The sequence below is a fragment of the Myotis daubentonii genome, chromosome X (assembly GCF_963259705.1).
Source record: "Myotis daubentonii chromosome X, mMyoDau2.1, whole genome shotgun sequence".
Lineage (NCBI taxonomy): Eukaryota > Metazoa > Chordata > Mammalia > Chiroptera > Vespertilionidae > Myotis > Myotis daubentonii.
The window spans coordinates 133,278,319-133,294,049 of NC_081861.1; the positions used below are offsets into that span (position 1 = coordinate 133,278,319).

The following is a 15,731-nucleotide window of genomic DNA, read 5'->3' on the forward strand; positions in this document are numbered from 1 at the left end:
GCTGTTTTTGGCCCATCCATACTTCCATCCCATCCTATGTGTTCACTGTGTACGTACTCCCTCCCCCAATGATCGGACCAGAGGAATGGCAGCACCTCAGAGTTTTCCTCATCATGTATTTTGGAATTGTCCAAAGGGACGAAAAGATTGTAACTAGAAAGAGATGACCAGGTCTGTGTCTCATTGTCAATAGGAGTTACTGGAGGCTTTGGAGTTTTGCTTAAGTAAAGAATGGAACGTGTGATTTTTGGAAATTTTTTTAAAAGGCCATTGAAAATGTAATAATCCAATATAAGTATGCACTAAATACATCAATTGTGAGATTTTTTTAAGGTTTCCTGAGGGGAAAAATGGAGCTTCTCCAGTGTTTGATATCCACCCCTTTTATTTCCTTAGAGTGAGAACCAGTTATCCATAACAATTCCAATTGTGGAGGTAGAGAAACTCTAAATATATAATGTAATGACAGCTGGAAATAACAAGTGAATGGGTTAAATATTTTAGGCCATTATGAGGCCAAGAAGGGGCCCCCAGGAAGTAATCATAGCATACTAGGGTGCAAGAGGACTTAAGAAGCCAGATAGAAAGTATGGGGAAGCAAAATCACCAAGATATGTTGCAAGTCTCCCTTGAACCTGTGAATCATTTAAACATGCATATTGAGAGACTCTAGAGAGAATTACATTAGTGACATGCAATATGAAAACATTGACCTTTAAAGAAATCTCAATGTAATTTTTTACAGCGAATGTAACATCTTTTTAAAAAGTATTTTCCACAAGTATTCTCCAGTGTTTCCTGGGTGGTTGTTGTTGTTTTTTTTTAAATTATATATAGAAAGAAAATAATAAAATAGATTCTCCCACCATTAGAACTTTAAAAAGATCACTGAATCTATTATACCGTAGTAGAACCATTAAATGTTTAACAGTTAATTTAAAATAAATTAATCCTCCTATTTGTAAACAAGGATAATTGGAAACTTAAAGTAGAAAATATATTTTATGCCATAATTAAAGGAACTATGTGAAATAAATCCTTTATTAGATCTTTTAGAAGTATTTGTTCTTCATAATGCACAGGAATTAAAATTTTCCATAATTTTTTTATGATGACATACACTATTCCAAAATAAATGGCAACCCTTAAAACCTATTAGAATAGAAAAGGACCTAGAGAAGTAGATAGCCAAAGAAGATATTTTCTGAGGCTGTGCCTCTGTAATTTTTTTAGTTTTCTATCATTGTCAGTATAGGGTAGACATTTGACATGTGTGCTTTATCTGTGCATCATCTCTGTTTATTTATAGATAGGTTTATTCTCTCATGACATTCCAAACTAAAGGAATTAGTTATATTGTCTGTAATCTTCTTTGTCTTTATTTTTGCTTCTAGGTTTAATGAAATATTAAAGGGAGGTAAATATTGAGAGACATGCCTAAATGCAGTCTGAATTTTCTTTTACACCATCATCTCTCTCCAGAGATAGATTCTACTTCAAATAAATATTTTCTTGTATTAAAATTTATTTTCCTATTATTGACAATCTGGATATTGGATTAGGCAATGAAAACATATATATATATATATATATATATATATATATATATATATATATATATGTGTGTGTGTGTGTGTGTGTGTGTGTGTGTGTGTGTGTGTGTGTGTGTAAATACATGTACACGTATTTTTTCAATAGCTCTGTATAAGTCGTATAATATTTATTATATTCTTAACACAGGTAATACAAGTACCTATATTCCATACTGTTATTTCCTATTAAATCGAGAATTTCTAAAGTTTCACTTTTTCTGGTAACTTCTAATACAGTGCTGATGCCACAAAGATTGTTTCTTTAAATTGAATTATTTGTACTCTTATATTTAGCCTGGCATTTGTACATAGAGATTGCCACTCTGCCTTATACATACTCTTATGAAACCTTACCATTACTGTTTTATTATTTTATGCATATACATTTTAATCCAATTATGTTATAATGTTATCAAAGACAAAGATATTCTTTGTTGATTCCCCACAGTGCCTATGTGGCCCTTTGGTTTTTACCTCTGGCTGCACAGTAATACAGTTTTCATGATCTTGAGTCTATGCTAGCTTTGATATAGAAAGTATAGTTACTTGCTATTCCTAATAAATTAGCATCTCCTTATGGATTGCTTATGCAGCTATAGAATAAAAGGGAGCTGATAGTGTCATTTCAGCAGTTACAACACAGCATGTGTTCTTATAAGGAGCTGTCTACCTCTTATCCAGTTCCTCAGGAAGATGAGTTCAGATCAGAGATAAAACAACTCTTGACCATGCAACAGTAATCAGCAGAGCATGTGGAATTTTTCCTCTGGGGCAGAGTTTTGGGAAGCCAAGATCATATTGTGAAGATGCTCACTGAGTGGACACATTTTGCATACTTTCAGCTCTTGCTCCTTCCTGTCCCCAAATCTGTTCACTGAGGAAGGTGTCAGGATCTTATGCTGTGGCATGGGTAGTGAGTGTTCCAGCACCCACAGTTCCAAAACACACTCTGTCTACCCACATCCTTCCAGGCAGTCATTAGAAAGCTTTGAGGGGACTCTCTCTTTTTCCATTTTCTTTTTTAAAAAAATATTTTTATTGATTTCAGAGAGAGGAAGGGATATATATATGGAGATATGGAGAGAGAGAGAGAGAGAGAGAGAGAGAGAGAGAGAGAGAGAGAGAGAGAGAGAATCATTAATCGGCTACCTCCAGCACGCTTCCTACTGGGAATCTAGCCTGCAACCCGGGCATGTGCCCTGATTGGGCTCAAACCATGACCTCCTGATTCATAGGTCCACACTCAACCACTTAGCTACACTGGCTGGGCTTTTTCCACTATCTGATGGCCTATCCCTGCAGAGAGTTGCATGCAGATGTCATGCAAATCCTCTTGACCTTTACTGACATTATTAATGTTCCCAAACTATGCCTTTAAATCAGGAAAGAGGGGTTTGCAAATACACTCCCCATCCTGTAAATTCACTTGCCATCAGCAGCTAAAGAGTAGGAGGAAAGAAAAGGAAATGGTAAACTGACATTCCAAAAACCATATATAAACTGTCTCATTATACATCCCTTACTAGTCTTTTGGAACCCACAAAAAAAATTGTTCCACTGCATACTCTTAACGCAATAGCAGTGACCATCAACAGATCCCTGTGGCTCTCAATGAACAAAAGTATGTATTTTGGAGTAATGTATGTCATCATAATGATCCATAAAAATATTTCTTAGAATAACACAAATATGTTATCCTGTGAGCACACATCTTCAACACTAACATATCAAAGGAGTGAGTTAGAGGCCACATTCTGTCTGTAAGCAAGCCTATACTTTGTGGGCAGGTAGTGCCAACAATTATTTGGTATTTCATCAAACATATGGGATTTCATTAAACATAAAAGGGGAAGACTGGATAGCACCAAAAGAAAGTCATGTGGAGTTCTTAATCAGAAAATCATTGTCTCTTATTTAGAAACAAACAAACACCTAAACTAAATCCTACAATAATGCTATTGGGGCTGTGTGGTGATAGTGAGGAAAATCATGTTTAGAAATTCAAAATTCTGAGGTATTCTTGTAAAAATTTATTCCAGAAAATTTAGAGAAAGCAAAACTATTACCCCTCAAATAGCACTAATCAGTGTCCTCAATGACCACGTCCATTACTGTGCTCGAAAGCTAAGGGTCTGATGTTCTCACTCCAACTAAAGACAGCTCAGGGAAGAATCTGGTTCTGTTTAACATTTTTGGCCAATTTGTTGAGACCAATTTCTGAAAGTGTGGGTAAAATCATGGGTGGTAGAGTCTTGGGTTTTGGTAAAGGAAGCTCAGGCACATCATGTAGATTCCCAAGCAAGGCCTTAGGGATTTCGGAAGATAAGACCCTTTGGAGGGTGGAGCAATTCACACATTCTTATGAGCACCTAAATATTTAAATATTGATGCTTTAAATTCGGGGTTGGCAATTGGCCATAGCCTGTTTTCATAAGTAATTTTTGTTAGTGTGGCTACACCAATTTGCTTACTATTGTTTATGACTGTTTTCATGCCAAAAGGGCAGAATTGAGTTGTGAGAGACTGCCTGGCCCTCAAAGTCTTAAATATTTATGGAATGGCCTTTTACAGAAAGAAATTTTGCCAGTCCCTACCTTAAGTGGTACAGGGATTTATTCTTGATTTAAATATGATAGAGTTTCAAAAACATTTTTTTAAGCTTCACACATATTGAAGAAAATAAATGAGCTTTTTTTTAAAAAAAAAACCAAATGAAGTTTGTCATTACATTAAAAGCTAAGAAATAAAATAGAAGCTTAAAACACATCACTCTTCTGACCATGTGATTCAATATATCTCATACAGCAGAACAGACAAGCTGTTGATATCACATTTGAGCAATGATTTCCAAATTTCCTCATAGGAAACACGACAAAGAACACCTTAATAAGTGACCGGGAAGCACCAAAGCAGCCCATTTATTAAACACCGTCAGTAGCTGATAAAGACTCTGGAAAATAAGGATCTCCACAGTTTCCATTTTCATCTCCTTAAATAGTAAGCTTTTTCTTGCATTAATGAGCATCGAAAAGGTGCACATTTGCATTTCTGATTGAGGGTAAAATGCAATGAGGAGATTTAATCAAAGCAACTTAGGAGACTAATTAATGCAATTAGCATTAGGTCGTGCAAATATTGTCATTGAATGCCATCGTGTAAAGCTGGTGACAGTGATTTGGGCTGCTGGGAGATTTATCAGGATAAAACCAAAAGGGGAGAGACAGAGACTGAATGCCAAGCTCGGAGTTTCATTATTCTTTCCATGTTCAACTTTTATTATGTCATTTAATAACCCTATCAACACTATTTTATTTGGGTAAGATTATGTATGCACTATATTCTGTCAAGGCCCATAAGTCTCATTTCTGGACAATGCTGTGCCAGAGCAATATTACAGTGGGTAGTGGGGTTGATTATACCTAATTTTGCCAGTGGGAAGGAGTGGTAAAACATAAATTATTTATTTCTAGCATCAAGGATACTGAAAAGTATAATAATTTGTTAGACATGATCCTAGTAGCCTAAAAGAGAAAATTCATGAAAACAGGGGAACATTATTTTTTACATCTCAGTGGCATTGTGCTCATTATTTCACTTCTTGAGTGTTTCTAGTACATCAGCCATAATTACTATTTGATCAAGCTCAACTATATTTTATTTTTATCTCATCCAATAATATGGTTGTATATTTTACAGTCATGAAAATTAAAACCAGCCTATTGACTTAGGGCATAAAATAAATTGTATAGGGACCAAGATAATATTTCACTCAAAAAGCAATCTCCACACTATAGCCTAGCACTGTAAGTCTACTGATCAAAAATAGGCTGTGACAAGGCAACACCATAACCATGACATCTATAAGGAATCTGGCAAATTTGAAAGCATCTAAAACCACTTTCATATACATAAAACATGTTTGCATGTACATTATGATGAGCTTTAAATAGTCTTATATTTATGTTATTTTTTAATAAAAGTAATTTCTTTGGACTCAGGACTGCTTTCTATTGCCAACAAAATTGTGTGTGTGTGTGCATGTGTGCATGCATGTGTTTATTGTAAAGTCAGCCCCTTGGCATATATCTTAAACATTGCATATATGAGGCCTGACTATGTTAAAACTTACAGTATAGGAAAAATAATGGATAAAAAAATATTTCCCAAACTGAAATTTATTTTTCTGAAACATTGGAGATGCAAATATTTTAATATCCTTAACTATACACCATGCTTATTACTGATAAATTTACCTAAATCTAACTAAACATTAAGTGTTTCCAAAATTTCCTTGGCATGATGGATAAAAGATCATTGAATTTTAAGTAATGAACACTTGACTAATGACTTTCTCAAGTAAAAGAGTATAAATAATTACTTTCTAGAGGTGAGTGAACTTGGAAATTGGCACTCAGTAAATATCCCACAAATATACAGTGTTGCTCTTGGATCCCATATCCCATTCCTTCACACCATGGCTTCAATGTTCAGTCCCACTCACCATTGTAGTTTCTGCTACTGACCCAAAGCTGTTGATAAATATGTTGCAGGTAACATTTACAGGAGGCCCTGCAAGTTGAACAATAAATAGAAAATTTGACAGGTTGTGTTCATGGCATAATCAAGTCAAGTTTTTCTCTTGCCAGTGGCATTGTAGCACTTACCATGGTGGTTTCTGTGACTGATCCAAAACTGTTGATAAAAATATTGCAAGTAACGTTTACTGGAGGACCTGCAGAACGCAATAAGAATATTGCAATACACATTGAAGCAAAAATGCAGCTTCATCAACATCTGTGCAGATGACTAGAGATGTAAACAAAATTAAAATGATGGTGAGATTGCAAAAAAAATGTTTACCCAGAGGTTTATAGTGATAGCATTCCCACTGGTATTTTAAATAATGACAGTTAAGCAATGATAACTTACCCTGAAGAATTTTGGACTTGGAAAATACAAACTGAAGACTAAAACTGAATTCATTGTCAGTGGTTGCTATCAAAATAGCCTTTTGGGTAGGTGGATTTCTTTCACCTTAGACTCAACAATGCTGTAGACATCAACAGTGAGCACCCCATGGTGATGAAATAAGCCTGGGTCATGAATTTAAATGGAACTGTAGTTTGAACTGTGCATAAGTCAGGGTTCACCTCCTTTCCCATGACACCCTTTAAATCAGTAGGTCTAGTTTGATTATTCTCATGCCTCTGAATTTACCCCATTTTTCTATAATCCCTTGGTACCCCCACAAAGAAAAATGACGTACAGAAATACAAAATAAAATGAAGAAAATTAGCTCATTTTAAGAAAAGAAAAAAAGAGATGTCAATTGATGTCCAGATTGTTGCCTCAGCAAATACAATGTAAAAGCAACGGTTTATTAATGCTAGATGTGCTTTGAACAAAGCCTATTTTTTTTTCTTTAAAGAGACAGGGACTAGCTCTCTTTTCCCTTCCCCTTTGGCTTCTATCCAAGCACTAACCTGGCCAAACTCTACTAAGCTTCAGCGATCAGATGAGATCAGGTGTGTTCAGAGAGGTATGGCCACAGACTCTTTGCTCTTTGACAATAAATAAATCATTATGATGATTTTCAGTTTAATTTTTTTTGCTGGGGAATATGTTTATTGTCCTCATGTAGTTTTCCCTATGCTTTCTGAGATAAGAAACCATGAACCATCTTTGCTTTTCCTGATGGAAGTTTGTCTTCACTCAAAAAAGGCGCAGCAACCTGATGCAAGCTACACCCAGTTGGCTTTCTACTCAATTAGCTCATAGGATCTAAATGAGGAGGAATTTGGCTTGAGGCCTCCTTCAAAGGCTAATAAAACACAGCTGTGGTGGCACTTGAGCACCATGTCTTTGAAGTCCATGTTGGGTTTTCAAAATGAGGAAAGGAAATGGGCTGAACAGCTAATTTAAATCTCCAGGCAAGGACCTTGGTAAAAGAAGGAGTAAGGAGTTTTGGTGAAAGAGATGTGTTAAGTTGTTTTTCTTTTTAGCACAACTAACTTCTGATAAAGCATGTATTTCTTTAAAAAGTTTGCAGACACCACCGTATTACCAAAATGTTTTAAAGCCTCCAAGTCTTGTAGTTCATCCCCTTACCCTTATTTCGGCATCTGCTAAGATGACTTCTCCATGGTCACTTCCTACTCTTCTTGATATTGTTTTTGTTTTTTGGTTACTCAAAACAAAATAAAAATGAGTCTCTCTTTGCCATAAAATTCTATTCTATAACACTATTTTTTCTGCTAATAAGAAATAAATTATACAAGGTAGAGGCAATGTCATGAGAAATTGTGTGTTTGCATTTTTGTTCTTTTTACAATAAAACTTTTTTATTTTAGATAGTCTAATTCAGGATGGAAAACTTTCATGACTTTTTATATGCAAGATATATAGAAAATGAATGATGGGGAAAGAAACAGGAAAAGAGAAATGTCATCTTAACAGGAGTATTGTCTTGTACTGGACAGTATCTATTTGTCTGGCCTCCCCAACTGACTTGGAAACATTTAAAGGGCATACATTTGTTTTTATCCTTCCCAGTAAATGGCAGTGTGAGTATATTGCTGAACTCAAAATATATTGACACACTGTACTAGGCATATTAAAATTACCCAGTTTAATCCTTACAAAAGAGGAATTGTTTTATTGCTCCAGTAAATGTTTCCAAATGTGGGAACTGGGGGTTAGAGAGGTTAAGTAACTTGCTTAAAGTCATGTCACAGTAATTAGAAAATCAGAGACTCAGCATCTCATCATTCTGATCCCCAAAACTGAAACTTTCAACCAATTTGCTTCACTGCATTCATTACACAGTATCTTCTCTCCCTTCTAACCCATCAATCATGGTATTTTCCATTGGTTTGTACCTTTCTGGGATAATTTTATTCTTTACATCTGACTTCTTCAATCTTAGGCATTGTCTCAAGGTTCATTTGCATTTAGATATAAAACCAAGAGAAAAAAGTTTTTTTATGAGGGATTAGCACATGCATATAATAAGAGTTGACACACATTAAAACCTCACTGTGTGTCAGTACATGACTTATTTAATTCTTCAATAGTTAAGTGTTGCCATGCTCCCCATCTTATAGATAAAGAAAATGAGGCACAAAGGTGGTTAGTTAATTTTTTAAGGTCACAGAGTTTGTAAGAGGCAGAAATTGCCTAACCTTAGGGACACTTTTTTTTAAGTACAGAAGTAAAATGTCTTAGGCCAATAGAATTATCTTAATGATAGAAGCTACAAATCTTTCACCTCTTTGGTTTAATTTATTATTAGGTATTTTATTCTTGTAGATGCTATTGTAGATGGAATTGTTAATCTCCTTTTTCAGATTGTTCATTGCAGCTGTGTAAAAACACAGCTGATTTTTGTGTATTGATCTTAAATGCTGCAATTTTGCTGAATTCATTTGTTGGCTCTAGTAGTTTTCTTTTAGATGATTTGGGATTTAAAATATATAGGATCATGTCACCAGCAAATATAGTTTTACTTTTTCCTTTTAAATTTGGATGCTTTTTATTTCTTTTTCTTGTCTAATTGCTCTGTAGAAAAGTTCCAAATACAATGTTGAATAGCAGTAGTGAAACAAGATATTCCTTGTCTTGTTTTTGACCCTAGGGAGAAAGCTTTTAGTCTTTCTGTAGATGGCATAAAATCAGGTCATGTAGTTAGCTTTGAATTTTTCATAAATGCTCTTTATCATGTCGAATAAGTCTCTTTCTACTCCTAGTTTTCTGAGTAGTTTTCTTCTGTCTGTTGTGAAAGGACATTGGACTTTGTCAACTGCTTTTTCTGTATCAATTGAGATTATGTGTTTTCTTTCCTTCATTCTATTATTGTGGGGTATTACTTTGATTTTATGATATTGAACCACCTTTGCATTCCTGGGATAAATCCCAGTTGGTTATGGTGTATAATTCTTTTACTAATGCTGTTGGATTTGTTTTGCTAACATTTTGTTGAGGAGTTTTGCATCTATATTTATAAAAAATATTGGTCTGTGATTTTCTTTTCTTCTGATGTCTTTATCTGGCTTGATATCAGAGTAATGTGGGCCTCCAAGAATGAGTTAGGAAGTATTCTTTCCTTTTTTATTTATTGGGAAGGTTTGAGAAAGATGTGTGGTAATTCTCATTTAAATAAAAATATCCAGCCCTGAATGTTTCTTTGTTGTAAGATTTTTGATTACTCATTCAATCTTTTGCTCTAGGTCTGTTAAAATTTTCCACTTAATCTAGTCAGTTTAGGTAATTGTGTGTTTCTAGGTATTTGTACAGTTTCATCTGGGTTATCTAATTTGTTTAACATCTTCTTTTATAATTATTTTTATTTCTGTAAGGTCAGTAGCAATGTCTCCAATTTCATTTTTGATTTTAGTTATTTATGAGTCTTCTCTTTTTTTTCTCTAGTCTAGCTAAAGGTTTGTATGTGTTTTTTATCTTTTTTAAAAACCAACTTTTGGTTTTGTTACTTCTCTAATTGCTTTTCTATTTATATTTTTATTTTTCTCTACTCTAAATTTTATTACTTACTTTCTCTGAGAACTTTGGGTTTCGTTTTCTCTTCTTTAACTAGTGCCTCAAGTTATAATATTAGGTTATTGATTTGAGATCTGTCTTCTTTTTCAATTCATGCATTTACATTTTAAATTTCCCTCTGAGCACTGCATTTACTGCATCACATAAGTTTTGGTATGTTGTATCTTTGTTTTTATTAATCTCTAATTTCCCTTATAATTTCTTCTTTGACACATTGATTATTTAGGAGTACATTAATTTCCAAATATTTTTTAAAGTTATCTTTATTGTTGAAAGTTCTACAGATGCCCCCATTTATTTCTCACACTGACTCCCTCCTCCCCAGTCCCACTCAGGCTTTCACCACACTATTGTCTGTGTCCATGGATTATTTGAATTTTCTGGGTTTCCTTTTATTGTTGATTTTTAGCTTCTTTCCATTATGGTTGGAAAAAATACTTATTATTTTAATTTTTAAAAATTCATTAAGACTTGTCTTATAGCCCAATATATGGTCTATCCTAGAGAACACTTCACGTGCTTGAGAAGAATGTATATTCTTCTGTCATTGGGCAGAACATTCTGTATATATTTGTTATATCTAGTTGGTTTATAGTATTGTTCACGTCCTCTGTTTCCTTACCGATCTCTGTAGAAGTTCTATTCATTATTGAAAATGGTATTAAAGTTTTCAACTATTATTGTAGAAGTGTTATTTATCCCATCAGTTTTGTCAATGTTTGCTTCATGTACTTGGGGTCTTTGTTGTTTGGTGCATATATTTTTTAAATTGTTATATCATCTTAGTGATTTGACCCTTTTATCAATATATAATGCCATTCTTTGTTTCTGCCCCCTTCAGACCCAAGGACCAGGGTTCCATACTGAGAATGTAGGCTGTCACTGATTCAAAACCAAAACCACTACTGGGAGAGGATGGGACAAGGGCAAGTAAAAACACCACAGATATTGCATGATAACACCTATTTGTGGAACCTAAAAAAGCTGAACTGGTAGAAACAGAAAGTGGAGCAGTGGGGGATAAGGGAAATGGGGAGATGTTGGTCAAAGGGTACGAGATGAATAAGTTATGGTGACTGTAGTTAACAGTATTGCATTGTATACTTGAAAGTTGCTAAGTGAATAGATCTTAAATGTTCTCAGCACAAAAAGAAATAACTATATGATGTGATGGAGGTGTTAGCTAATACTACAGTGTTAATTATTTTGTAATATTAATGCTAGGGTGGTAGTTATTTTGCAACATATAAGTGTATTCATCAAAGCGTTGTATACCTTAAACTTACACATTGTTATATGTCAATTGTATTTCAGTAAAGCTGGAAAACAATTGAAAAGAGGGCTGCAGCAAAGATGAAAAATAAGCATAAGGGAAAAATAGGGGATCATGTATAATACCAAAACAACTAGTCACTAATCGTTAGTTTTGCCTCAGTTAATGTTATTTTCCAACATCATTTTAAGGCAAAAGATGACAGCAGAGGAAATTCTTTCATTTCTAAGATAAAAATGTTACTTTTTTCCTCTCTTGCCACAAATAGACAAGAATGGCATTTTCATTTTGAATTTTATTTCTTGTAAATAATTTAACATGTCCTCAAGTACTACAATTGCTTTAGTATGGGGCCATTGGATGGAAATGGAATATGAAATATATGTGCTTGAATTATACAGAAATTAAATTTCCTTTGGCATAAGATTTTTGTCTAGAGGAAAACTTCTTGCCATTAACTCAAGTGATAAAGGGGAAAATAAAGCACATAGGGGAAGCAAGAAGATATGTAGTTAAAGGTCAGAGTCTTGCTATATGAACATGGGGAAGCACTGTTTCTTATTATGGCTTTCTATGTTCCATGGTGCTTTGGTGCCCATGAAAGAGAGAGCCTTGGAGGATTGCAAGGGGAGGGAATGGCTTTTCATCATGATACTCCCTTTGTGAGGAATGATTTGAGGCACATAGTCTGAAAGAATGGAGAAAGTTGCTGTGTTTTTTTAATGGCATGATGGTAATTAGAAATAGTTACACAAAATAACCCATTGAATTATATTAAGCTTCTTGAAAATTCACCACAAATGTATTAAAAGTAATTGATTCTTCTTCCCCAGCACAAGGTCAAAATGGTTTTACCAGTCCTACAACATTCAGTTTGGTTGCTGACATCCAGGTCTGTGCAAAGAGCAAAATAGTCAGAGGAATAAAGAAATTGGGCATTTATTGATTCCCACAGCCTGGTGAGATTGTCCAGCAAACAATTTGCTTTGGATCAGTCATGGTGATAAATTGATGAAATTGCCAGACAAAGCAATTAGTTAGCTTTTAAGATGTACTCTCTGAGCAACTTTCAAATACACAATTTAGTATTGTCAACTATAGTCACTACAGGCTCTGTGAGTCCAAGGCAGGTGCCAGCGGGGGCCCCCAATCGCCCCACAAATCAGCCCTGATCGCTGGCCAGGCTTGGAGACCCAACCCATGTACAATTCTCGTGCACTGGGCCTCTAGTTTATAATGATATAGTGAGTGGGGGGAGTAAATATTAAAAAAACAGGCATTAAGGACAATTTGCTATAAAGTCCTTGAGTCATTCTATAAGAAATGGCAAATGAAAGGAAAAGTGTATAGCCAAGCAAACATTATGGAGAGGACATTTTTGTTAAGCTTTTTTCTTTTTAAAAAAAAATATATTTTATTGATTTTTTACAGAGAGGAAGGGAGAGAGATAGAGAGTTAGAAACATCGATGAGAGAGAAACATCGATCAGCTGCTTCCTGCACACCCCCTACTGGGGATGTGCCCGCATCCCAGGTACATGCCCTTGACCGGAATCAAACCTGGGATCTTTCAGTCCGCAAGCCGACGCTCTATCCACTGAGCCAAACCGGTTTCGGCAGCTTCTTTCTAATACAGGTGAACAGCTGCCTTTTTGTTCATTGCAGGATTACAGTAACCTTAAAGTGTGCAGTTTATGTTCTGGGAGATGTAGGGCACTTTGCTTGTGGTGACAAGGTTCATTTCCCATTTTAAAGATATCAGACTAAATGGAAACCTTCATGTTGGGAGCAATTTATAAGGGTAATCTACATATATTTCCATTTGTGCTATAATAAAATGTCATCAGATGGAGAAATGCTGGAAAACATAAGATTCTTGCTCTCTTGGAGTTGGATCTAGATAATAAATAGAGGCCCATTTGACCTTAGAAGAAGAAAATTTTAAATGTCATTTGGAATTACTTTTGAAATGAAGAGATCTGAGAATTTCTAATGAACCCAAATGATATTTCCTTTCATTTTAGGAAGTAACAAAAATAGAATTGAAGATAACTTTTTCTCATATTAATTGAATCATCTACTACATTGCAAAATGAATAGCAGGTTCATCAACTTGTTAGGTTCTGATAAATTGAAAATATTTTTTCCATTAAAAATTTTTAGAGAAGAAACTATGCTGTATTGGGGTTTATAATAATGGAATTAGGTGCAATCCACACATATATACATATGTTTCCATGTTCAAATATTCTCATCTTTCAAAGTCCAGTTCAAATGATACCTACTCAGTGAATTTTTCCATAATTCTCCCAACTTGAATATCATCTTTCTTGGCACTATTATAGCCCCATAACTCTTATCATGTCATATTATAGTAAATTTTTCAAATGTGTCTAACCTTTTCTAGTATTTTCTAGACAGGGTATGGTTCAGATCTGATTCACTGTAATGCTTCCCAAGGCATTTCAGTATATTACTAAGCACATAGTAGACGTTCAATAAAAACTCAGTGAATCTTATTGATCAGGATATAAGCCTCCTCGGGTAAAGAAATGCCAGTGGCATCCCAAGAAATCTGTGTATTTCCATTTCATTTCAGAGCAACTTGAAATGCAAGGCATTCTAACCCCATCAGTTAGGCTCCATCCCTGCAAGTTCAAAGGATAGTTTTTTCAAAAGGTTGTTCATGTAAATCAAGTGTCTCATTTAAGCCTGTGAAATCAGAGGTGAATTCTATTTATCAACAGAATGATAAAATGGTGACAGAAAACATGACAATCACCAATGAGCAGCATTGCAACATGGCCCTTTGAAACTGCTACTGAGTTGTCCTCTTTGCAGAGAGGATTGGGAAACTTCTTTACTGTTTCTCTCCCTCCTGACATCATCCCTGACCAGCAGGGCATGGAATAATGGAAAAAGTAATAAACTTCAGAGTTAGAACTGGATTTAAATCCTGGCTGTGCTATGTACTCTTTGTGTGACCCTCTGTAGGTTATTTAATCACTCCGGGTTCCAGTTTCCTCAACTATAAAAGAAGTAATATCTTCACCTAACTCTCAGGTTCATTGGGAGAACTGGATGTGATAGTGTGTGTGAAATATCATCTATTTCTTTCCTGTTCCCATCTCCTTCCCCTTTCAAGGAAGGATCTTCCTCCTAAACCTTGAGATTTCCCCTTTAATTTAATGATCAGATGTACTTTTCTCAAACACATATCTCTGCCCTACATTTTATCACTCTCACCTCTGCTCAAAATGTTAAGAAAAAGACCCGTATTTTAAAGGTATAAATAGGCTCTAGAAAAAAAAATGATATTCTTCTTATTGGCAAAGAATTGTGTTATTAAATCTAACAATCAAGAGTATAGAAAATAATTGTACTTCAATGGAAAACTATGCATTGTTTATACTACACCTTTCCATGTTATTTGACTGTGATTCTAATGGAGCTATATTACAACTCTATAACTCTATATATTGCATAACTGATAGAAATGTCAAATATCTTTTGCTTATTCTTGCAAATTCTGTCCTGTCCTGACAAGGTTCAAGTGGCTTCCCTCCCCCACTGTGGAAGAGACTAGTTTGCCTCCATTTGAGCATTCATTTCAATATTCTTGATCTATAAATGTGTCTGTTTGGGGGCTTTCTTTTGAACCGGTTATACCATCTGCCTGATTATTCATTGATTAATTAAACAAAATCGTTAATATGTTTTCATTTTATATTTGTATGAGAGTCATGATTTGACCTTTATTTTTTAAAGAAAAATTTCTTTTAATGTTAGGGTTTTTTTTTTAAGAAAGTATAACCCTTTGGAAGTGTTAGACTCAGAGCCAGGCTTTGTATGCTTGAAGGCCATTGCACTGCCAGGCAACTCAGCACTTGCTGTTTTGCTGACAAAAGAGATCAGAGAGCACCATATCTGCCAATGAATTGTACCACAGCTCTCATTTCCCCTTCTCTGTTCCTCTGTGGCTTCCACAAATGGGGACTTGTTTTCTCATTAGCCATTCTGCACCATTTCTGTGAGGGTAGGAAGGTCACTATTGCATGGTAAGGAAACAGAGGTTTTCTATTTCAGCAAGAGATCTAAAAATAGAAGCTAGAGTTCTTGACATACACTCTTCTCTAACAACTAGGACAGCCGCTGCCCTGCTGTCCACAGAGGGAAACCCTGAAATCATGATGCTCATTGTGTTTACATAGGCTAAGAATTGACTGATAGGCCTCTAGCACTATTGTAGCATAGTGTTTTCATGTCTCTTATCTCATGTTACATGATGCATCCGTTTAATTAGAAGGACATTTA

The 15,731-nt window shown here is 35.0% G+C and overlaps 1 protein-coding gene across 2 annotated transcripts in view; it reads right to left on the minus strand.

Annotated features, from left to right (window-relative positions):
• The window catches only part of GLRA2 (glycine receptor alpha 2), a 172,368-nt gene that overhangs the window by 131,308 nt on the left and 25,329 nt on the right, over positions 1–15,731 (minus strand). The window contains exon 3 of one of the 2 annotated variants that reach the window (XM_059680559.1): positions 6,094–6,161. In XM_059680559.1, the coding sequence (XP_059536542.1) occupies positions 6,094–6,161 (68 nt within the window). Of the gene's footprint in view, positions 1–6,093; positions 6,162–6,256; positions 6,325–15,731 lie in introns of both variants that reach the window. The other variant, XM_059680560.1, reaches the window with a different exon arrangement.